Below are 25,358 nucleotides of genomic sequence, written 5' to 3'. Positions count from 1 at the left end.
CCCTTCAAAATTTATGTGACACGTCACTGCCACGTCAGCATTTGTGTTTACATGTTCAATTTTATACAAGTTGAGGTGCCTACTTGTGCACATCCAAAGTTGTAGGGCATACTTGCCAGCTGAGGCCAAGTTCAAGGGTCTGTTTATATATTATGCCTTTTATAAAACATACAATACATTTAGCCCTAACACCGGTTGAAAAATAATAGTATTAAGTAAACATAATTTGGAATAAGTAAAGCATTAGAATGCCATTGCCTCAATGTATAAGTCGATTTGCATGTCAGTATCGCTGCGGGTCTTCACGAGAGTTTTCTTGACTTTGCAAAGGGGGCTTATTAAGTATTATACATACATATTTGAGACATAATTTTAACTTGGAGCTTACAATGTTTAAACTGTATCCGCCACTACCATATAAATTTATGTATGCACACACATACATATATATATAAAGGAAATATTTTACTAACCAAAGTACAATCTTGATGATAAGCAAATATGGAATTTAGACTAGGTTTAACATATTCTCCAGACCACACCTATTACCTCTGTGAATAATTCAATATAGGTAAATGACATGTCCTTTTACCATACCAAAAACAGCATTCTCACTATAATTACTAGTGAAACAAAAACTGACTATTCAAAAAAAAAAAAAAAAAAGTACATTTGATTAAGGGTGGTGGTGGGAGTTGTAGGGATCCTAGGGGAAGATGGTGAAGGTGCAGAAATAAGGTGCCAATCTCAATGTATTCCTTGCTTGGTTCATTTGTTAACCATTTTCCACTTATTTTAATCCTCTCTTTTCCCTTAATATTATTTTAATGGTCTTGTTCTGCAACACCACCAATAGAAAAAAACCACAACTCTTCAAGTTTTTAAACTTAAACTTGAGAGTTTTGAGTAGAAACCAAGAAAATACACTTCTCACAAAGATAGAGGAAGAAAGAAAAGAAACAGAGCAAAACCCAATAAAGAAAGAGATTTTTAGTTATAGTTTTGATATGCAATTACAAACCCAAGAAGAAATTTTTGGAATTTGAGGCAACATGTCTATCTCTATGCCAAGCTCGAGAAGACAATCTTCTTCTTCTTCTTCAAATCCCAACTCTTCTTTTTCTTCCATTTTTTCCAACCAAAACAAACATTTTTTTCTTCTTTTCTTGGCCACCCTTTTCACTACTACTTCTTGTGCACCGTTCACTAATTGGAACATTCTTGATAACACCCCATGCAAATGGTCTTTCATAAAATGCAACTCTCAAGGTTTTATTACTGAAATAAATATTCAGTCTGTTCAACTTGAGCTTCCTTTGCCTACAAATCTTTCTTCATATAAGTACCTTAAAAAACTTGTCATTTCTGATGCTAACATCACTGGTATTATACCATTTAACATTGGTGACTGTTCTTCACTTGTGACTATTGATTTAAGCTCAAATGGTCTTGTGGGGTCCATTCCTTCAAGCATTGGAACACTTGTAAACCTTCAAGATTTGATCTTGAACTCAAATCAACTCACTGGAAAAATTCCAGTCGAACTTGGTAACTGTAAAAGCCTGAAAAATCTTCTCCTTTTTGATAACAGGCTTAGTGGAACTTTACCAAGTGAACTAGGATTGTTATCAAATCTTGAAGTGCTAAGGGCAGGTGGGAACAAAGATGTTACTGGTAAAATCCCTTATGAGTTAGGGGACTGTGGGAATTTGACAGTTTTAGGTTTAGCAGATACAAGAATATCTGGTACTTTACCTGTTTCATTGGGTAAGTTAAAGAAACTCGAGACTTTGTCTATTTACACTTCAATGTTATCTGGTGAAATACCTCCTGATTTAGGTAACTGTACTGAGCTTGTAAACCTGTATTTGTATGAAAATAGTCTTTCTGGTTCAATCCCATCTGAGCTTGGGAACCTTTACAAGTTAGAAAAATTGTTTCTTTGGCAGAACAATCTAGTTGGTGTTATTCCAGAAGAGATAGGGAATTGTACTAAGTTGACTATGATTGACTTGTCATTGAACTATTTGTCTGGGAGTATACCATTATCTTTTGGTAATCTTGTTGAGTTACAAGAACTTATGCTTAGCAACAACAATGTTTCTGGTTCAATCCCTTCTGTTCTTTCACATGCTACAAGTCTTGTGCAATTGCAGCTTGACACAAATCAGATTTCAGGGTTGATTCCTTCTGAGTTAGGGAATTTAACCAGTCTTATTGTTTTCTTTGCTTGGGATAATCAACTTGAAGGAAGTGTGCCTTTAACTTTGGCTAGTTGTAGTAACCTTCAAGCATTGGACTTGTCACATAACTCACTCACTGGTAGCATTCCACCAGGACTGTTCCAATTGAAAAATCTCACTAAGCTACTCTTGATTTCGAACGATATTTCGGGCTCGATACCTCAAGAAATTGGAAATTGTAGCTCATTAGTGAGGCTGAGACTTGGGAACAACCGGATTGCTGGTGGAATTCCTAAAGAAATTGGGGGTCTTAAGAGCTTAAACTTTCTTGATTTGTCCGGAAATCGCCTTTCTGGACCGGTTCCTGATGAGATAAGTAGTTGCACTGAGCTGCAAATGGTAGACCTCAGTAACAATACACTTGAAGGTCCCCTGCCTAATACTCTGTCTTCTCTATCAGGGATTCAAGTCTTGGACGTTTCAAATAACCGATTTGATGGGCCTATTCCGGCTAGTTTTGGTCGTTTCGTGTCTTTGAACAAGCTGATTCTGAGCAAGAACTCGTTCTCAGGATCGATACCTCCATCTATCGGCCTCTGTTCGAGTCTCCAATTGCTTGATCTTAGTAGCAATGAGCTCTCGGGCAGCATACCGATGCAGTTAGGAAAAATTGAGTCCCTTGAAATTGCTCTCAACCTTAGTTTCAACGGACTGACAGGTCCGATTCCTACTGAAATTTCTTCACTAAGCAAACTATCAATACTTGACCTCTCGCACAACAAGCTTGAAGGGAACTTGAATCCACTATCTAGGCTTGATAATCTAGTCTCGCTAAATGTCTCATACAACAACTTCACTGGTTTTCTTCCGGACAATAAGCTCTTTCGTCAGTTACCAGTATCAGACCTAGATGGCAATGAAGGTCTATGTTCGTATGGAAGGCCTTCGTGTTTTCTCAGCAATATCAATGGAGTAGGAGTAGGTAAAAATGGAAATGATGAGGGAAGGTCAAAGAAGCTCAAATTAGCCATTGCATTGTTAGTCACCATGACAATAGCAATGGTGATCATGGGAACTATTGCTATCATTCGAGCACGAAGGACAATGAGAAGGGACGATGACTCTGAGATGGGAGATTCTTGGTCTTGGCAGTTTACTCCTTTCCAGAAGCTCAATTTTTCAGTGGATGAAATACTCAGATGCCTTGTGGATACTAATGTCATTGGAAAAGGGTGCTCGGGAATGGTCTATCGTGCTGATATGAATAATGGTGATGTCATCGCAGTGAAGAAGCTTTGGCCAATAACCATGGCTACAACTAATGGAGGCAATGATGAGAAGTGTGGGGTCCGTGATTCCTTCTCCACGGAAGTTAAGACGCTTGGTTCAATACGACACAAGAACATCGTTCGATTCTTGGGGTGTTGTTGGAACAGAAGCACAAGATTGCTCATGTATGATTACATGCCAAATGGGAGCTTAGGAAGTCTTCTGCATGAGAGGAATGGGAACCCTTTGGAATGGGAATTGAGATACCAAATATTGCTTGGGGCAGCACAGGGGCTAGCGTATTTGCACCATGACTGTGTCCCTCCAATTGTTCATAGAGACATCAAGGCCAACAACATTCTCATTGGTCTTGAGTTTGAGCCTTATATTGCAGACTTTGGCCTTGCAAAACTTGTTGATGATGGTGATTTTGGTCGGTCCTCCAATACAGTTGCTGGGTCTTATGGCTACATTGCTCCAGGTAAAGACTTTTTTTATTTCGTCATTACAGTTCAAGTCATCATTTTCTTTACTCCTAGCATATTATTTCGAGTTCAATGCTTGCTCCGAATATACTTTTCGCATAATAGTACAGTTAAACCTCTCTATAACAGCGTCGTTTGTTTCATACTTGTTATAGTAAAATGTTGTTATAGAGGATGGTTTTTATAGAGAGGTCTGACTGTAGTTCTTGATGATCATTGATCTAAGTATACTAATTTTGTTCACTTTCTTTAAAGAATATGGCTATAGTATGAAGATCACTGAGAAGAGCGACGTCTACAGCTACGGAGTGGTTATGTTTGAAGTCTTGACAGGGAAGCAGCCAGTTGATCCAACAATTCCTGACGGGGTGCATCTAGTCGACTGGGTAAGACAGAAAAGGGGAGGAATCGAGGTCCTCGATCCAAGTCTACACTCGAGACCGGAATCAGAGATCGAGGAAATGTTACAAGCATTAGGAATAGCCTTATTGTGTGTAAACTCCACTCCTGATGAAAGGCCTACAATGAAAGATGTAGCAGCAATGCTAAAGGAAATCAAACATGAAAGGGAAGAATATGCAAAGGTTGATGTTTTACTCAAGGGCTCTCCAGCAACTACTGATACACTGGAAAACAAGAACTCAAACGGTGTTTTAGCAACATCTTCATCAGGACAGAAAGTAAGAAGTTTGTATCCAAAGAGCAATAACACAAGCTTCTCTGCTTCCTCATTGCTTTATTCATCATCATCAAACGCCAAAAGTGGAGTTTAAGTGATTCAACAAAACTACATTTGCATTGAAGTTTGTCATATTAGTTAATTACCATTAGTTTTAATTTCTTTCAGTCTAATAATCCTTTGTTTGTTTGTTCTTGTTTTGGAATTTTGTAAAGAGAAGAAGGTAGATATGTGTGACGAGTTGTAGCAAAAGAAGCCAAGATATGCAAGTTTGGCTTTTGAGCACTTTTAAGGTTTCATGTAGCCACTAAAGTCAACTTTATTCCTCCAGGTTTTAAGGTTCATTTGCTAGCTTTCAAACAAATACTTGGAACCTACATAGAAACTTATTGGACCACTTCTACTTAATTACATGAATAAAGTTGGATTGGAAAATTAGTATAATAAAACAAAGTGCATGGTTCAGTAGTGATTGTTCATCTTTTGTTCTTGATAGTTGTTCAAAAGTGACAATGATACTATAAGACTACTTTCTTTTTCTTTTACTCCTCCCAAATTCCTTTTTTTCTGGAACAATTGACTAATGTAATCAACTCCTAAAGCACCATTCACAAACTTTATCAACTTTGTGGATTTGTTGTGGGAAAGAAGATCAGGGACAGATAGTGAGGAGCAAAGCATTCCCAACTAGCCTTTTTTTAAGAGCACATTTGATATGCCCGAAGTCATTTTTCATCAAACTTAAACTTTTACATTCATATCACTTGTTCCAACCAACATTTCGACATCATTGTCAAGATTTAATACCCAAAAGTTTCATCGAAACACTATCTTATTTGTTATTTGCTAATATTATTATTCATTCTCTTTTTGAAAAAAAAAATCTCTTTGAAAAATATTTCCCCTGAAACATTTTTTCATGTAAAATGACTTTCGTCTTGGAAAGTTCAAAACACGGCCTAATTTAATGATTTTCAAGCTATAACACACCTTAATTTAATGATTTTCAAGCGATAACAAATAGTAAAACATATTGAATAATTGTCATGGTTTCATTTTTTGTTGCAATAAATTTTGTGTACGTGGGGAAAATTATCCTCCAAATTCAATTATCTCAAATAATATGGGACTTTATTCTTATGAAAATGATTCCCCTACCTGATTTGGACAATTATGTGGTCAAATTTGACTACTGAAACCTATAGCAATCAATCATGGAAACTTCTCAGTACTGGTAAAAGTAACACGAGCTAATAATGCCTCAAGTAGTAAGTACTGTGAATGAGTTTTCCAAGTTGAAAGAGCCATGTGACTGATTTGACATATATAGTTAGTAATGTAGGAATCAAGTACTGAGTAGGGTCTTTACCAAATTGCTATGCATGTGTTCCTAAACAATGTAGCTTGTCCATTCATTAGCTCCTCACTTTATTCTTATGACATGGTAATGACACAATATCAAAGTAGAGAGATTTCTCAGTTTGCATGCAGAGACCCTGCTTGTGTTCGGAGCCCCTATTCCTAAAAAGCACTTGAAACATTGTTGTTGGTATTGGGAAATGGCAAAAGGTTTTAGTGACAAATAGTTCTTCTACAATTTGAAGAAAACGTTACATCTCTGGTTACTTGAGATGATTTGATCGTATCCTACGTCAACTTTCAGATTTTTCAGTCTATGTGTAAAATCACATCAGATGAAGGTGGTACAAGAAGATAAAGATAGATCTAAGATCACATTAAAGAAAATTATATCGAAAGATTTATATACAATCTCTTAGAATACATGCAGACCTAGGGCACAATGAAAGAAAAAATAACTATATTTTCTATGCGAATTACTCGGGATTAAATTTTAATCATCTTAGTATGTTCACTTCAGGTCCACTGTTTTTAGGTGTATTTTTAGTTCTGTTCGAAATTTATATGCCAGTTAAAATATAGATAACTTATAGGACCTCCACAGAAAATTGGACAAGAATGAGGTCAAATGAATCGATATGGACAGTAAAAATTTTATATAACCGACCACAACTTGTTCCTTCTTTTAAGAAGCCTCAATTCAAACACTTGTTAGGTTGTAGTAGGGGTGTCAAATGGGCGAATTGGGCTGGATTTGGACCGGCCAAAATGAACTGAGTTAATAAATGGATGGGTTAATGATCCTCCCAAAAGTTACTTGAGTTGAAATGGACGGGCTAAAAAGGGGGTCATAACCAACCCCGCCCAATTCTTACTAAGTTTTAACTTCCTTTATAAACTTCTAAGTACCTAATGAAACTATTTTTTTTCTCTTTATTATGACTATATATAACATATCAAATGAAAAAAATATGTTTTTGAAAACATTTGACAAAGTTTCAATGGGTCAATTTGGGCTATATATCAGCCAAATTTATTGGAGGACTAAAATAAAATGAGCCAAAATGGGCGGATCACTTGAACTGGTCGAGCGAGTCATATTTTCATGGAATAATTTTGTAACTCCTAGGTTGGTACGTACTTAGTAGTTGTATGGTTGTACATATGGCAGGTTCCATGACATAAAGGCTAGGATTGATTGTTGTTGTACATAGGAGAGCTGCATGGAAGACAAAACTGCTTACAGATTGCGTTATCATTCTTATACACTAATAACATTATTGCTTGACAAAGATACCAAAGGAATCTTGCCCTAGCTAAGGGCCTTAGCCATTGCACCACCAAAATGTAGTGTCCTTTCCATTTGTGACATTTTTGACTTATTCTCTTCCCTTTACATGTTGGTCCAAAGGGTGTACGTGCTTCCGTTTGGAAGAAATGAGTGAACATAGTCCTTCACAAGTCAGCAAATATTTCTTATGTGTTAAAATAAAGACTTCTTGTAAAAAAGCATAAAACTAAAATAAATTTATATAAAGGGCTATAAATTCAAAATGAAACGGGTCACAGTCCTCAGTTTTCACCTTTATACCTTTTATGGAGATGGAGACTAATGGTTTATAACATATTACAGGCACTCCAATATTTGTAAGATACAAAGAGTAGATGGTTCTTGCTACTAGCAAAGATGGTTCTTGATACAAAGAGTAGATGGTTCTTGATACTAGCGTTTGTCACAAAGAAATCCCAGAAAAACCTTATAGACCTCCAAACTCCCACTTCATAAGGGGAAGGGGTCACCACACCTCTCGTGCACCACTTCCCTCCTGTCCATACTTATCATAGATGACTCTTATTCATAGAGCATTTTCTTCCACAGTATATCTCCATAACCATTGCATAAAAAGACATTGATTATACAACTTCAAATTTCAGTAGTTATAGCAAACACATTTTTGTATTCTTATTGATCACGTCCTAAAATTTTAAAAAGAAGGAACACGAAAGAGAGAAGAGGACATACAATAACTCTTTTTTAAGGGCTCACAATCAGAATTAGTGAACAAACATACAAATGCACTATATCACACAGAGAAAAAGGCAAGTACAACTCAATATTAAGAAAACCTGGGAAACCAAAAGGAAGAACAGAACCTAACTAAAGGAAGATTGGAGTGAAACCCATTGGTTCTTTAATTTGTCTAATTTAGCACTGGCAATAGTCATCTGCAACTCTTTCTCCTTGGTTCTACCTGCTTGATCTTCAGCCAAAGCAACCAAGTGCTTGGTCTGGTTAATTTTTTGACGACTCAGTTCAGTTATCTCATTTTTCTCCTTTTGAATTGCCTCCAATTGTGCCATCATTTCCTTCTCCTTGTTCTCTATTTGTGTATATCTATCCTTAAGATCCTCCTCCTCTTTAGTTGCAGTCTCCAACAACGACTTAGTTTTCTCAAATTCAGCCAAGAAATTTTGACAATCGGTTCTGCTCTGAGAACAATCTCTCCAGCTATATGTGATGGTTGGAAAGTCAAACTTAAATTCCAATAGTTGTTTGGCTTGTTCATTTGTAAACAATGAGAGGTTGCCAGCAAGTATGGTCAAAGCTTCTTTCATGGAAGCTTCATGATTTGGGCTAGTGAGATCCTCCAGAGGCAGCGTAATCAATTTTTCAAAAATCAACTTCATCCTCCTTGCATAAGTTTGTATGCAAGGTTCAGATTTTGATTCAACCGTAGATTGAGCCTTCACACGATTAGACTCGAAGTCATCCATGGAGATCAATTGATTTTTATCAACTTCCTGGAGAAAAGTGAAATCAGCGAGATGATCCTGATAATATTAAAGAGATGAACGAATAAATAATCTCCATTTCTATAGTTGAGCAAAACACAGCTTACTGTCCAATTTACCTAAACCTAAAGTGCAAACCTCCAACACAACTTGCTAGCAGCCATGGATAAGCTATGAATTGAGACAGTCTAAGATGGACGATCGTGTTGGTACCAGTAATTAAGACTAGTTGATCGGCATTGATTATACTTGAGAAGGATCACGATGTGAAGATAGAAAGACAATTTCTTGGATTGATCTGTTCTTCGCGCAGGCATGGGCATGTTTTTTTCCCTTTCCATTGTTTATGGTAATTGCACGAAATAGTAAACTAAGATAAAACGAAACTAAGTCAATATGAAACATTACCATCTACGCTTACTCCTTAAGCTTACCTGAATTGGCTCTGAATCATTTCTGAAATCGTATGATGATGACTCTTCCACAGCGACAATGACCTCCTTTTCAGTATTACAACTGAGTATTTCCCTTCCCAAATATTGTTTCTCCAAATGACTAGTCCCATCAGTCATCTCTATTTGTCTTGCAATCTCTTCTCCCAGTTGGCCAGATGAATTCTTATCTTGCATTCTTTCTTGTGGCAACGGAGACAGTATCGTGGGAGCATCAGGCAATGAATATGCAGGGTTGAGACTATCATGGGTAGACTCAAATTCCTGTGGTTTGTACAAGACTTCTTGAGGGGCTGAATCCCCCTCTGGAATCATAATGTTTTCTCCGTCAGTGCCTTCGTTGTTTCTTAGCACATCATCATTTAATGATGTACCAATTTCATTATTTAATGACAGATCAGAACTCCGTGATTTCTGCTGGTTGGATTTGACTAGAACTTCTGTAGATGCAAATGCAGTTGGAGTTGTGGAGATTGCTATTTGTGCGCCACCAGCTACTGGGACAGTTCCATTGCTGCTTAGATTGGAGAGTAAAAGCCTGTCTCTCTTTATTTTTTTAGATGGCCACCGGGAGATTCCGTTTTCTCTACAAATTCGCTTAAATGTGGAGATACTCACTGTAAAAACAAGATTCCATAGTAAGATGACCACATACTACGGCCCCTTTGAAGCGGAATCTTGTATCTTCAGAGAGTTCCTAACAAAAACTAGAAGATATCAAAAAACAGAAAAAGGCTTATACTGAAGTTCCAGGATGCTTACCGTCAAGGCTTTCTGCAGCCTCTTCACGCTTCTTGCCAAAATGCTGCTTGAGGTCCTCTAAACTAATTGATCCACCAATTCCCCACGTCTTTTTCAATCTCTTACCCATTTTCTGTTTATTGCCTAATTCAAAGATGGCATGGTCCTGACCTGAAGGACCAGTATCCCCTTTCCTTTTCAGGTTTCCATGTTCTGTGACAGATCGTTGTGGAAATGGATCAAGCAGTGCACACTCTTCTTCACTTTGTAGATTATGAGGTGTAGGCTCTTCCTGTAGGGATTCATCATCTAACTGCATACACTGCAATTTTGTGTAGTCTTAATAATCACTCTTCCAGTAAACAATAATTCGATTTTAATGAATTTGATAGCCATATGTAAATTGGTCTAGTGCATCCTAAATTGGAACTGCATACTGGAATATCAACTCCTCAACTTGGGAAATATTTTGTAACATGATATTTGGGTATTTAATTTTGCATATGAGATGGAACATAGAATTAATACTTGATAAAAGAGATATTCAAACCAAACAGGGAATTCTAAAACGATTTACTAAGTGGGAACAGTGGGTAATTTGTTCACGTAGATACCAGATTCTCCTGGTATGAGTTTGCCCTGTAGAAAATCATTAAGACATAAAAAAAAAAAATAAAAAAAAAAAAATAGAGCATCTCAATCTAGCTGAAAAAGTATAACTAAGTAATCATATCTCATACATCATCTCGCGAAACATATCTTGAGAAGCCTGACAAATCTTCTATTTTTCAGGTATTTGACTGTGAAGTAAACCAAAAATAAAAAGACTAAATATACTGGGGCAAAACCACAAAAGAAAAACTAACCATCAAATTATTCAGCAGTGTTTTGCTGATAAAGAAATGGACCTTGGGCTCATGAGGGGAGTATTGCCCACAAACTAGCTCATAATGTGAGTATTGCCCAAGACCATATAAAGAGACCAAGAAACCCATCACCCACCAATGATATAATATATTTGCAAGGATTTATACATATGAACTGTTCAAACTGTTCGCTCATTACTTTTTTTGTCACTTTTTTTTTTTTTTTTTTTTAATTAGGTATATAATTTTATTTATGATGAGAAGATCTCCTGTCAAAAATAGCATACCAAGAAGTAGAGGATTGCTCTGCAAGTAATGTAGCTACAGAGTAAGTTTTTTGGAATTATGGTATTAACACCAGTTACATTGATATATAAAATGAACAGTCCAATCAAGCGAGTTAAAGAAAATTGATTCATTGATTATAAAGAATTATATAGTACTACCTGGCCTACCGCTGATTCATCGCAGACAGGAGTTTGGGATTTTGTCTCCACAGTTAGCATCTTCAAAGATATCTTTCGCAGATAATCTGACTGGAAAAAGATACGTAACCAGAAAAATGACATTAACATATCAGGAGGATCAATTCGTATTGACAATGGCAGATATAGTAAGGTTGACCAAGGACAGCAGGCAAGCGCATACCCCTTATTGACAGGAATATGATGTAACTTCATACCTGACTTTTAGCAGTAGTAAATATCCTTTCCTCAAACCTCATAGCAATTTTCCTAAGTTCCAACTGTCCCTCTTGTCCAGATATCGGGAGATGTCTCCCTAAAGTTACAATGCTAACATAAGAGAAAAGCAGATTATGATTTAGGTTGTTAATTCCAATCTTAGAAAACAAAATGTTCGTATAGTCACCAATGTTGGCCAAAGATTTAATAACTAGCAGCAGAAAGGATCAGATGTTTCCATTATCTCTTTGAAGAAGGTATTCTGTTATTATAGAGAGAAAAAATCAGAATCCAGATCTTTTACCTTTTTTTATTTTTTTATTTTTTTTAATGACCGAGAAATTCGTCTATAGCCAACACTTTGGGCCAACCACAGCCTTCAAAACTCGGGGATGATGGGTCCGCCCCTCTACCCTTTTCCACTTAAATACTAGAGTTAGTTCACCTTGCGTGGGGCTCTAACCTGTGACCTATCCCTAAACCTTTGCCAATTGAACTAACCCCTAGGGGCGATCTTGTACTTGTTTATTTCGCTTTTAATTGGAAAAACAATCAATTTGAAAAGCAAAGAACTCATTAAAACCTCAAGCTACACCTTGTACCTAATTCACCAGGAGAACAGCTATTTCAAGAACATAATTTTCAAACCAGGACTGGTTAGTCAGAGATTAACAGTAATAATAACAATAAACCATAAAAATTTATTTAGCTAAACAGTTCATACTTTGATGTATGAACAGTTAAATAGTCATTCTGAATGAAGGAACTTCTTAAAGATGAGAATTTACTTTTAAATTGTTTATTGAACAAATGATAACGCTCTTCAGATACTTACAATCCCATGCCTTTTCATGTTATATTTCAATTATGCCGTTAGCATTACAACAAGAACTATGCCTCAATCCCAAACAAGTTGAGGGTCGGCTGTATGAATCCGCGCAAACCACGTTGCTCCTTTTGAACTCATCTAAGGCCAACATTATACCAAATAAAAATAAAAGTAAAAATACTAAAAATAATAGCAGTGAAAAAAAATACATTATTAGAAATTCTCTCGGTTTTTACTAGCATATAAATCTTTGGGAAGGCTAGAAGACCCTAGTAAAGCATACCACCAAAGTAAACTACTACCAGTCTACCATGACTAAAACATAATATGCCATGACATTATCATAGAGCCCGACTCAGAGCTAGTGCATATGGTAGACAATGGTTAACCGCCCTCATTAACATGGACAACAGCTCGAGATACCTATAGGAGGCTGTAGGTGTAGTCTCTGCCCCTACATCCTACAGAATTTCAACATATAATACGAAGTCACTATGAGATCATTCATATTCTATTTGTTATAATTATTTTATTAATTTATTTTGATTCATTTATCTTTCGAGATCCCTACTGATGTGAGTACCAAGTTAGGCTCTGAATTGCTCCGGTGAGTCAGTGTCTGTACTAACACCTCATTGTCTTAGATGGATAAAACTTAAAAATAAGGGATCGACACATTCTGACAAGAACAGTAGCGAGGGAGACGAGAGAAAATCTGAGACAAGACTAGAGGACCTTGGGAAGACCTGGACAATAAGAAAACCGCACAGCTCTTGTAATGTTATTGCTAGAATAGGAATAGGGGTAGGATTTGTATATAGTATCCTATATGGAAAAAGATTGGAATGTAGTGTCTATAAATAGAGCTCAGTGTAATAATGTAATTACCCGATTCAATAATATTTTTCTCCGATAATTTCTCACATGCTATCAGAGCCAGGCCCGCCCAGTTCATATTTCCAATGTTGGGCCCCCAAATTAAAAATGACCCATGCACCAGATCTCCAGTCCTGGGCGTGAGGTGGGGTGTTAAGAGTTCCACATCAGTGGGTTAGATGGTATCATTAATTTAAAGCAACATCTCTTTCAGCATTTCCAGACCAAAGATCTCGGCAGACTGAAATATTTTCTAGGAATTAAGGTTGCTCAATCAAGATCGGGTACTGTTATTTCGCAACGCAAGTATGCCTTAGACATTTAAGGAGACAAGAATGGGGATGTAGACCCATTGACACTCCTATGGATCCGAATCCTAAAATCCTGCCAAGACAGGGGGAGCCACTCAGTGATCCTGGAAGATACAGACGGTTGGTTGGTAAGTTGAACTATCATACAGTGACTAGACCTGACATTTCTTTTCCAATGAGTGTCGTAAATCAGTTTATGGATTCTCCCTGTGATAGTCATTAGGATGCAGTTGTCCGCATTCTGAGATATATAAAGTCAGCTCCAGACAAAGGAGACTCTTCGAGGATCGAGGCCATGAACAGATTGTTGGATATACAGACGCTGATTGCGCATGATCACCTTCTGATAGACATTCTACATCCGGATATTGTGTTTTAGTAGGAGGTAATTTGGTGCCCTGGAAGAGTAAGAAACAGAGTGTGGTTGCTCGATCTAGTGCAGAATCAGAATATCGAGCAATGGCTATTGCAACTTGTGAGTTAGTTTGGATCAAATAGTTGCTCAAAGAACTAAAATTTGGAGAAATCAGTCAGATGGAACTTGTGTGTGATAACAAAGTGGCCCTTCATATGGCATCAAAACCGGTATTTCATGAAAGGACTAAGCACAATGAGATTGACTATCACTTTGTCAGAGAAAAGATACTCTCTGAAGATATTGTCACAAAATTTATGAAGTCGAGTGATCAGCTTGCAGATATTTTCATCAAGTCTCTCACTAGTCCTCGTATTAATTACATCTGTAACAAACTCGATACATATGACTTGTATGCACCAGCTTGAGGAGGAGTGTTAGAATAGGAATAGGATTTGTATATAGATCCTACATGGAAAAGGATTGGCATGTACTGTCTCTAAATAGGGTTCAGTGTAATAATGTGGATACAAAATTTAATAATATTTCTCTTCCATAATTTATCACAGTTATCAATGACTAAAATTGATGTTCTCAAGGAAGCCACATAAAAGTCATATACCTAAGGTGAAGAGGAAGGTATGGTTTTTTTTTTTTTTTCCTTGGCTAGCTGCTAGAGGGGTGATTTTGACGGCGGAAAATCATAGAAAGCGGAAGGTTGTCGGCGTTGGCTTGTGTTACATCTGCGATGAGGCGGGCGAGGATGTGGATCATCTTCACCTACACTATGATTTTACCATGAGATTATGGTGGGATGAGTTTAGGTGGTCTGGAATTTCTTAGGTAATGCCAAATACTATGAAAGAATTGATGTTCTGTTGGAGGAGTGGGAGAAAGAGGAGAAGACGTAGAGCTTGGAGCGTGGGGTTCCTCTCGCATTGATGTGGGTTGTTTGGAGAGAGAGGAACTGGAGAGCTTTTGAGGGGGTAGAGTCGAGCTTTGCTTAGTTGAGGTTTAGCCTCTGGTCCATTAATTTTCTGTTGGTGCACCCCTAAAATTCCTTGTTGTATAGAAGAATGGGTGGAGTTTGTAGAGAACCATGTCTTTTTGTAGATTCTTTACCTTTTGGTATACCCCATGTATACCGCCAGATTTTTGGCCATGTTAATGAATGAAGCACATTTACTTGATCAAAAGAAAAAAAAAAAAAATGAAAGTCAAGTGAATTGGATATCTGATTTCCTAACTCCACCTACTGTTAAGTATTGCAGTAGAAACCAAACTTTTCATGAGGAAAATAAAAGCCATTGTAAACTCAAGGCAAAATGTTTGAATCAAAACACATTTTAAATGCCTTACGGATTATGTACGTTGATACTCAAAATGTCAATCCAATACGTAAGGCAGATTTAACGTACAAGTAAAATACTAAAATCATTGAAGTTTTATTTGGAGTGTGGGATTAATTGCTGATGTTCATAAACTAGGAAACATAAATGTAAAACACTCACATCTTGCTGGCCATTCTTTGACGGGAGTCCGATGGAAGCTCATATCGCCAATCACTCATGGACAAAGTTCCTCCGGCAACACCATCCTCTTGAAGCTGCGCATCAAGAGCTTGAACGGCCCCTTTGATCATACCTACGGAATTTCAATCAAAATTCTCTAATCAAACACAGAAAATGAAGAAGGATTGAATTAATTCGAGCCCCATGCTGGGCGTTGCCACTTCAGGGGGTATAGTAGCCAAGAAAGCACTCATTGCATGGGAAAAATCGTGTCCTCCAAAGACAGGTGGTTTCAACTTGCTTAATATTACAGTGTGGAACAAGGCAGCTATATTTAAGTTACCTTGGAGCATCTGCAAGAACAAGGATCGACTGTGGATACACTGGATTTATGCATACTACATACAAGGCAGACAGCTCAGCGAGGTTAATATTCAGCAGGCTTCTTGGATGGTTCAGAAAGTTTTGAAAGCTGGGAAGTACATTGAGGAGGCAGGGGCCTCTATGCAGGAGTGTCTATCCTGGAACCAGTTCTCAATCAAATGAATGTACCCGAGACTACAAGGCACCTTCCCTAAGGTCGTATGGAGAAAACTTGTTTGCAAAAACCTAGCATCATAGCCTATCCCAAATGGTTGTTTATGTTGGCATTAGTACCCCATGTGTAGTGCAGAAGAAGAGAGTGTGGATCATGTACTCTTCAAATGCACTATTTCTGCTGGAAGAGCAAACTGTTACAATGGCAAGGAGTGACTAGACAAGTGATGGAGTGGCCTGGAGAAAGGCAATATGCAACTGAACACTACAAGGACAAGAATGTTGATGTCACTATATACAGAATCACTCTGGCTGGAGCAATATACTATGTGGGGCAGGAAAGTAATGCTTGTGTATTTAAGGGAAACAGAGAAACTTAGAAGTGCTGGTGAAGATGATTATCCAGGATGTGATACTCAGAAGAAGTAGATACCCAAGGCTGGCTAGGAAGTTGCAGGATCTTAATTTTTGTCCATTTTAGTATTGTATGTTCTGTGAAGACTAAAGATGTAGATGAAGAGCTGTAGTAGGCTTTTTCTTTCTTTCCCCCCTCAACTTGGAAGACTCCAGTTCCGGGGATTTTTCTTTGAGCTGTAACTGTTTTGCTTTGGTACTAACATTGTTAGTTACCCATCCCCAGGAAAAAAAAAAAAACTTTAAAAAAACAAATTGGGGATGCGGGAGTTGGTGTGGGATGGGGTGGAGTTGTGGGGCTGGGCGGTATTTTTCTGAAAATATTTTCTACCTACCAAACGAACATGAGAAAATACGTAAGAAATTCACTTATTTTCCGCTACCCAAATGAACGTGAGAAAATAAGTAGAAATTCACTTATTTTGCAAGAACACATTTTCCTCCATACCGAACACACCCTGAATCCGCTATTTGTGTAAAGATCTTTTTTTTCCTTTAAATCCCCTCGTTAGAATTCCTAACTCTCCCCCCCCCCCCCCCCCCCCCACACACACACACACACACCAAAACAAGCCCAATATGTCGAAGCCATTTTTGCTGGTGAAAACAAACAATCCGTGACTATATATATATATATGGATCAAATTGAAGGGTAAAAAGAGAGTTACCAACCTGATGCTTGATGATGATGATGAGTCCATAGGGTTAGCTCCTCCATTGGAGTAGCAGGTAGAGAAGGTAAATCAAAATAGAACATACCAGGATCCATTACGTGCTGAAATTGCCAAGAAATTGAACCAGGTGAGCTGATCAAGTGATGGACATTAGTATCCAACTCCATTTCAGTCACCCCAACTTCTTCTTCTTCATGTTGCTCCAACATCTTAATTATACTACTTATTATTCTTCTGATCACAAACTTAACCAACTAAAAGGATCACGCTAAGACTTGGAGTTTTTTTTTTTTTTTTAAATCGGAGATTCATATTCATATATTCATATATTTATAGGGAGTAGTATGTAGGAAGAATGTTCCAAGGTCCATACGGTTCAATGACACATGGGTCTGAAATTTGAATAGTCTTTTCCCTTATTATTACTTACTAAAATATTGCACATAGCCTAGGGGAAGGGCCAGGCGGTTCAACTTTGATATTGGTTGTTTTTTTTTTCCCTTTTTCTTTTTCGACTCTGATTTTTACCACATGTTCATTGCTTTCAAGTAGAGTGTACATTCGATTTTTCGGTACGATTCGATTTCAATTTTTTGGTTCTGAATTTTAAAAAAGTACAATTCAATCCGATCCAAAATAAGTTTGGTTTGATTTTATTTTTTTTGATTTGATTATTCAATTGCGTCATAGTAATTAACATAATGGAATAGTTATATTTGAATGACGAAAAAGAATTAATGTCATAGGAATGACTAGTTTTATATTCTAATATAAATATTTAAAACATAATATTTATAAGTAGATAAATACAAGTCCCATAAGCTAAAGATTGAAAATGAGTTGGTTTTTTCACTTCCGTCGACTAAAAAAGATATATCTGAATCATATAAATAAGAGTAATTTTTTTAACGGAAAGTATGTTTACTCTAAATCATATAATTTAGCGATATAATTTAACGTTTTCCCAAAATAAATAGATGTCTTGGAACTGTATTATGTTTAGCGGAGAAATTTTCCAAGGGCCAGACGGTTCAATTTGATGTGGGGTCCTGACAGTGATATATAAATTGATCCCTCAGAATGTAAACGTTTAATAAAAAAGAAATATTACTTTATTTTACTATTACTTTTCTATATATTAGTATACGTACTCACGCGATGCGCGGCCGATATCAAAGAATAAAAAAGAACCGAAAGAAATAATTGTAAGAATCTTCGCTTTAAGTTCTGATCATCTTAAATAGTGTTAACAAATTAAGAAATTATACTAACACAACATCATATAACATGAAAGAAGTTGAAATACAAAAGTTTTGAATTCATCTTACAAATCTTAGTCTTGCCCACAATTCGATTTTCTAATTTTTCTAATGACACCATCATCGTGAGGTTTCCGAATATGCACAATTTGAAATAAATTATGCTTCCAATATTTGAGATTTCAAATAGTTTAGTTTCAAGAAATTATACCTATAAAATTAGAAATAGAAAATTGATTTACACTAAGAATAAACAATACGAATTAGTGATTGATCAAGATTGTTCTAGCAAGGATCCTAATTTTTCGTGTCCTCACAGGTCACAGCCAGCCCATAGGGACCCACATTAGTACTATATAAAGTCCCATTGTTCGTTTCGTGTTGCTTTGTCCCTTTGCAATTTTCACTTCTGCAAATTCTTAGTTTTGCATACTTGGCCTTTGTAATTGGTTTATATTGATATATATATATATATATATATATATATATATATATATATTAACTTTTTGTGAATTTCTTTTTTACTCCTTATTAAATTATATTTTTTTTTACACTTCTCGAGGACCAAATCACATAATTTTAAATAATATTTATTTTAAAAAATCACTGTATTGATAAAAGTATTGCAATTTACAGCATTATTCATATCAATTTTTAATATCTAAATTTTAAATTTTAAAATATTTGAATTAATCTAATCCAATATAGCTCTGAAGATTAGTTAAATTGTCTTTAAAAAATAAAACATGACAAATATTTTGGGACGGTGGAAATATGTTATTTGTTCTTATAAGTTCTGGTAAAATTTAGGCAATTTGGAGCCAAAATTTCTTTTACTACTAGAGCATTTATTAGGTCTTGCTATATCTTTTATTAAACCTTCAATATTTTGTTTCTTTAGTGAGCTCATATGTGTTTATAAATATATGTCCTAAAATCATGTTTAGGCATAGTTTTAAAATCTTTTACTTTAGTAATGCAAGTTAATTATTATTTATTTATATTTTGTAAGATCATTAGGTTTATTCGTGTGAAAACTCGAAACTAAGGTTATAATATTGCAGTATAAATTTGGATTTCTTGAAAGAATTTGTTGTGTTAGATGATTCTAGAAGATGAAAACATGAGTTTGTCTAATATGAGCGAAATAATATACATTATAAATTTTTTAAATGAGTTCAAGGTAAACACAAAATGAGTTTAAAGTAGGGTTGAGTTAGAGTGTAGGCTGCGAGTTTGGTCGGATTCGGTAGCGCTTTGATTCAAACTCATAAACTTTCTTGCTCCGTATCTGATTTGAAGTAAATAATTTTATCAAAATGAAAGTTAAAGATGTTAAAATAATTTCAATGAAAGTTAAAGATGTTAAAGGAGTGAAATGCAAGTTTTGCTTTTATATATTGGAAATTTATTTATTTAGGTACAGTAAAATATTGTAACACTAATTATATCCTTCATTAAAATATTTACTTTTATATTTTGAGTTTGGCACGGGCCTCTTGAAACTAGTATCAGCACGGGCCTCATGAAACTAGGATATATAATAAGGGTCAATCTAACTTTTTTGTAGTACTTAGTTAGAGTCCATGGTTACATTACAACTAAGGTTCCAACTAAAGGTTTTCTCTTTCAAATTTACTCCTATATTTGTCTTTTATTGTTTCCTCTACAATGGGGTGTTTTAGAAATATTAAGGCACTTTTAAGCCTTTTTTGATTATAGAAAATCTCTTAGGCTAACTTTTTGAAGGTGATGACATGTACTATAACTTCTTCATATGGCTTATTTTTACTTCTACTTTATTTCTTTATTATTTAAGGTGGCACACCCAATTTTTGTAAATTTAGAAAATTTTAAGGTCCTCCTAAAACGCTTAAGAAATTGTGAATTGTGATAATGTAAAAAAAAAAAAAAAAAAGACGTCACTATGCATAATTTGAATGAGAGAATACACCACATTTGCAGTTACCTTAATTAAAACATGTATTGCACAAAAAAGTTGAAATTTCTCTAATTAACAGCTCTTTAATTGTTCAGTGTGAAACTTTGAAAATTTAATCGATAAAATTGATCTTAATTTGGATTAGATATTGTTACCTATTTTTTTTTTTAATCTAATCATTTGTTAACAATATTGAAATTTGAATCTTTTCATCGGCATGTTTTGTTGGTTTGTATGTTGATTACCCATATCGGTTATGCTTAACAAAATTAACTTTCTTTTTTGAATATTATTTTAATATTTTATTTTTTAAATATGATGCACGCATACCTAATTATATTTTCAATGCATAACAAACAATTTAAGTTGTAGTTTATACTGCATTCATCTAAAAAAAAATAATGCAAGACGTACTACGTGGTTAGTCAGTTCAATTTTTGGTATGAATTCATAAATATATGTCTTAATATATATTTACACTTAAAAGTTACATAAAAAGAAATTATAATATGAACTTGATGAAGTAGTTTAAATGTTGAGACATCTTTGAAAAATATGTAGTTAATGAAACATTTTTTAGTTTTCCAGCAGTAGTAATGTCAAACCTCTTGTGACAAAACAGAGTAAACTTTTTATGTTTTTGAGTATTGTTGCAGGCTATGCGTCCACCAAAACACAACATGCAGGGATCTGGTTGTTTACCAGTTCCCTTTTGCAATGCAATAAGTACAGAAGGCGAGATTTTAGCGTGGAAAACTCCTTGCTCAGGGGATTAAAAATCACGACCTACCCTAGTATGATTTCACTTCACTAACCGAGCAACTTCAGATTACAACCTATTGTAAGCTAGGAACTAACTCCCATAATCCCTCAACCCTTACAATAGTAGCAACCTTGGAACTAACTCCCATAGTCCCTCAACCTTTGCAATACACCGATGGCAAACACCTCCACTTGACTAACTCTAGCCAAGGAAACCAGGTTGACTACCTCTAGCCAAACCCAACTGATACACCTTAGACTAAACTAGCCAAGGGTACCACTTAATAGATGAAAGGTAAACTGCCTAACAACTACTAAGAATTTGAAATACCTACAACAGCTTCTTATAAGAGAAGAGTAGGTTTACAAGTAAAAGCACATGAAGTAAAGCTTAAAACAAACTAGGAGACTAAAGCATCTTCAGTGTTGGAATCAGGTCCTTCAGTTTGTGATTGGCTTTGTTGATCACTTGGAGAGTCTTGCGATGGCTGCACCTTTTGGGTGATTTTTAGGTTTTCCAAGTGATACACAATATGTTGCAACAAGTTGTATATACAGTGGGAAGCATGTGGGATGGATAGAGACCACTCATTTAATAGTTTGACCTAACGCATGGCCACTCACCGCTCGTACTTGTGTGCGCGTGAGTAGCTCACGACTACAATTGTCTCTCGCGATGATGCATGGTACACAGAGAGCAAATCACAGAGACCTGGTTCTGAATCAGTTTGACAATCATCAAAACAAAAAGCACTTGGATTTATCAAGTATCATTTTTTATACGGTAAAAAATATGTTAGGCAGTGTTTGTTAGCATAGGGAAACAAGATTAAATGAATCATGAAGCATTGATCTTCATTTGTATTTGAGAAAATAATTAAAATATACATTTTAGAAATAATGTACCATTTAAACTAGCAAACGGAAAACATGTCATTTTCTCATCACGTAAATTTTTAGAAAGTAAAAGGAAAGTCTAATTATATCAAGAAGAGTAATTGTTCACCAAAAAAAAAAGTAATTAATTTTCTTTGTCTTTTCAATATACTTCGTATAATTTAATTGAATTAACATCTACAAACAATTGTAAACTATAAAATTTTATTTTTATTTATTTGAAAGTTATTTTTATTTATAAGTAACCTCATTAAAATCTCAACAAAAGAATAAATATAGCATATCTAATTGATGTCTCTAGAACCAAACTATTTTTTTTTTTTTGAAAGAAAATGTCATAGTTCGTACTGGATATATGTTGTTAAAAGTTAAGAGACTTTATGTCATGTATTTGTTTGAAGGTAAAAAAAAAAAATGTCTAAAGTAAGGACAAAAAAGAATTTTTGTTCAATTTTCAAATATTTTTATGTAATTTAAATATACGGGAAGCTTTTAGTTTTTAAGAGTTTGTAGAAAATATCGAACTAATCTTTCAATAATTTAATGTCATAAAAAGTGGGGAACAAATAAAAAATAATTACAATTGTAACTTTTAATCTTGATTTTGGGCTCGTGCTAGAGTTTGCAGAAAAAATCAAACTAATCTTTCAATAACTTAATGTCACAAGGAAGCAGGAAAAAAATTAAAAGTAACTACAAATTTAACTTTTAATCTTAGTTTTTAACCCGGATTTAGCATGGGCCAAATTCCACTAGTATGTGTGTGTGTATATATATATATATATATATATGGGCAATTGGCGCGAATGCCCCTCTTTTGGGTTGGTCTTTAGATTTTGCCCCTCAAAATGGTGGTCTTTAAGTATTGCCCTTTCAGGCAAAAGCAATATAGTAAAAAGACCTTACTACTCCTAACTATTACATATAAAAGCCGAGAAGCCTACCATTGTTCAAATCCTTCTTTCATATCGTTAACCCAACCTTCGTTCCCAATTTTTCACATTATTCAAATCGTTGTTTCAAGCCAGATTTCTCCATTGATTTTGCTGCCACAACATCAGTGAAAGGTATAAATCTTAATTTAACTCAATTTAACGATTTTATTGAGTTTAGATTTGTTAATATTTGGAAAAAAAAATCATCTTCTACGACCTGATTATTAGGAAACAGCTGATATACAAATCAAATTGAACATTGCGCATGATAGAATTACTCAGCAAAAATAGAATCGATTGAATTTATTGCTTTGTTCTGATTTTAATTAGTTTATACTATACAATGCTCATTAACTTGAAATTGTAATTATAGTAAATTCAATTTAAATCAGGCAATGCTTATCGATTTAAACTTGAATTAAGGCAAACTGTGTACAACTTTTGGACAAGTATGCCGGATGAGGCAAAAGTTCAATTTATTTAGGAGTACATTATGCCGTTAGAGGAAAAGTTCATTATCATAAGCAAAACAAAAAGTACTTATGCCGGAGGAGACGAAAGTTCAATTTATAAAAGAGTAGAGTATGCCGTTACCGGCAAAGTTCTGAACAAACTTCGGAAAAGTATGCTTGAGAAGGCAAAAGTTACTCCGTTTATATAGAAGTATAAATTAGTCCATTTTAAATTGGAATAATCATTGCGGGATTTTATTTAAATCAGATGAAGATAGAGCAGGTTTTTCAGTTTTTTTTTTTTTTTTTTTTTTAACCAAAAACAGTTACTGCATTGTCATAAGCAAAACAAAAAGTACGTATGTCGGAGGAGGCAAAAGTTCAATTTACAAAAGAGTAGAGTATGCCGTTACAAGTAAAGTTCTGAACAAACTTCAGAACAAGTATGCCGGAGAAGGCAAAAGTTCTGGTTTATATAGAAGTATAAATTAGTCCATTTTAAATTAGAATAACTGTTGCAGGGATTTGATTTAAATTAGATGAAGATAGAAGAGATTTTTCATTTTTTTTTATTTTTTTTTTTAACCAAAAACAATTACTGCATTATCATAAGCAAAATAAAAAGTAGTTATGCCGTAGGAGGTAAAAGTTCAATTTACAAAAGAGTAGAGTATGCCGTTACAGGCAAAGTTCTGAACAAGTATGCCGAAGAAGGCAATAGTTCTAGTTAGAAGGCAATCAAGTAAAATTCTACAAAACTAAAGAAACTTAAACTTCATTAACATACATTTAAATATATATGTCCACAAAACATAAAATCCTAACTTCATAAGTACCAAACTACCATCATTAGTTCTAATTTCATTTGTACCCATTCCAAATTGCCCCATCGTCAATATGACCTGTGTGCTGGAATAGCCTCTGCCTTACAAATCGTAATTCTCTTTGTAAATCATCATTTTCTCTACTTAGAGCACCGTAAAGAGCCCTCAGAAAATCTATGTCTATTTTGATATCAGCAATTTCTTGAGTAATTTGCAAATTTGCAATATTAGGATGGATTTGGTTATGAAGACGGGCATGTTCATGTGCTTGCCCGTGGCCACCATTACCATGTACAATATGTTGATTTTGGTACATTTTGTATGTGAATATATCTGGTTTTCAGAAGTAAAGTGCTTTTTTTCTTCTTCCAAAAGTTATGTCGGTTTAAATAGAAGTATAAATTAGTCCATTTTAAATTGGAATAATTGTTGCAGGGATTTGATTTAAATTGGATGAAGATAGAGGAGGTTTTTCAGTTTCTTGGAAACAAATGTTGCACCTATTGGAATTATTTGGAAGAAGAGTCAGTTTTTTCATTTATCGTTTTTCTTTTTAGCAGAAACAGTTACTCCATTTTTGAAGAATGTCGGTAGGGGCAGAACTTCTGTTTACAAAATGGTAGAGTATGCCGTTTGAGGCATACTTCATGACTTTACATACAAAGTCTGTTGGGAAGGGCAGAACTAAAATTTTCAAAAAGAACAACTTAAATACATTGCATTTTGATTTTTTCTCAAATGAATCTCTCTTTATGCAGGAAGTTTAACAAAATATGGCACCAAGATGCATCTACATGGCCTTCAACGGCAAATGGGACGCCGCCTACAATTATGTCAATCATGAAACCAAGATAATACTTGTCAACGATGGTGTAAATTTTCAGCAATTCACTCAACAGATATTTGCGGGGCATACACGAGATACTCAGCAAAAAGAGGCCAACATATGGTTTGACACTAGTGAGAAAACATCCAAAGGGATGCGTGTAACAAACGACATTGATCTTCACACTTGCTTGTACCTTAGAAATTCCCGTTTCATATTAGAGTTCAATTCAACTGATGCGGAGCACAACCCATTACAAGAACATCATAATGACTTTGTCCTAATAACATAAGGGCAAACGATAGAGGAAATTGACAAACAACTTTGCATTACTTATGAAGAAGACATGTCTGAAGTTGGCTTGGATGACGAACAAGACAGCCCTATTAGACAGAACCTTGGAATTCCACATGAGCCATGTTTCTGGACCCCTGACAATAAGTT

General features: G+C 35.2%; 2 protein-coding genes across 2 annotated transcripts; one reads left to right on the top strand and one right to left on the bottom strand.

Annotated features, from left to right (window-relative positions):
* Positions 1-728: 728 nt before the first annotated feature.
* Positions 729-4,942, top strand: LOC132045296 (LRR receptor-like serine/threonine-protein kinase RGI1). Its single transcript, XM_059435881.1, has 2 exons — positions 729-3,933; positions 4,193-4,942. The coding sequence occupies exons 1-2, from the start codon at positions 1,053-1,055 to the stop codon at positions 4,708-4,710; spliced, it is 3,399 nt and encodes a 1,132-aa protein (XP_059291864.1). The 5' UTR covers positions 729-1,052; the 3' UTR covers positions 4,711-4,942.
* A 3,036-nt stretch (positions 4,943-7,978) lies between these two features.
* LOC132061646 (uncharacterized) lies at positions 7,979-17,226 on the bottom strand. Its single transcript, XM_059454420.1, has 9 exons — positions 17,016-17,226; positions 16,050-16,123; positions 15,736-15,775; positions 15,393-15,525; positions 11,510-11,621; positions 11,274-11,363; positions 9,983-10,283; positions 9,203-9,837; positions 7,979-8,807 (listed from the first exon to the last, which is right to left on the bottom strand). Exons 1-9 carry the CDS (start codon positions 17,224-17,226, stop codon positions 8,130-8,132), a joined length of 2,274 nt encoding a protein of 757 aa, XP_059310403.1. The 3' UTR covers positions 7,979-8,129.
* Between the last annotated feature and the right edge of the window lie 8,132 nt (positions 17,227-25,358).

Source organism: Lycium ferocissimum, chromosome 1 (assembly GCF_029784015.1).
Source record: "Lycium ferocissimum isolate CSIRO_LF1 chromosome 1, AGI_CSIRO_Lferr_CH_V1, whole genome shotgun sequence".
In the NCBI taxonomy this organism is placed as follows: domain Eukaryota; kingdom Viridiplantae; phylum Streptophyta; class Magnoliopsida; order Solanales; family Solanaceae; genus Lycium; species Lycium ferocissimum.
This window is presented reverse-complemented; position numbering and strand designations above follow the sequence as displayed.

Excerpts from the sequence above, each read along its gene's own strand:
- LOC132061646 (XM_059454420.1), bottom strand. The coding sequence starts at position 17,226 with ATGTTGGAGCAACATGAAGAAGAAGAAGTTGGGGTGACTGAAATGGAG. Across the intron at positions 11,622-15,392 it reads CAAAGAATGGCCAGCAAGAT|CATTGTAACTTTAGGGAGAC; the intron begins GTGAGTGTTTTA and ends CTCTTATGTTAG. Across the intron at positions 11,364-11,509 it reads TTACTACTGCTAAAAGTCAG|TCAGATTATCTGCGAAAGAT; the intron begins GTATGAAGTTAC and ends ATCTTTTTCCAG.
- LOC132045296 (XM_059435881.1), top strand. The coding sequence starts at position 1,053 with ATGTCTATCTCTATGCCAAGCTCGAGAAGACAATCTTCTTCTTCTTCT. Across the intron at positions 3,934-4,192 it reads TTATGGCTACATTGCTCCAG|AATATGGCTATAGTATGAAG; the intron begins GTAAAGACTTTT and ends CTTTCTTTAAAG.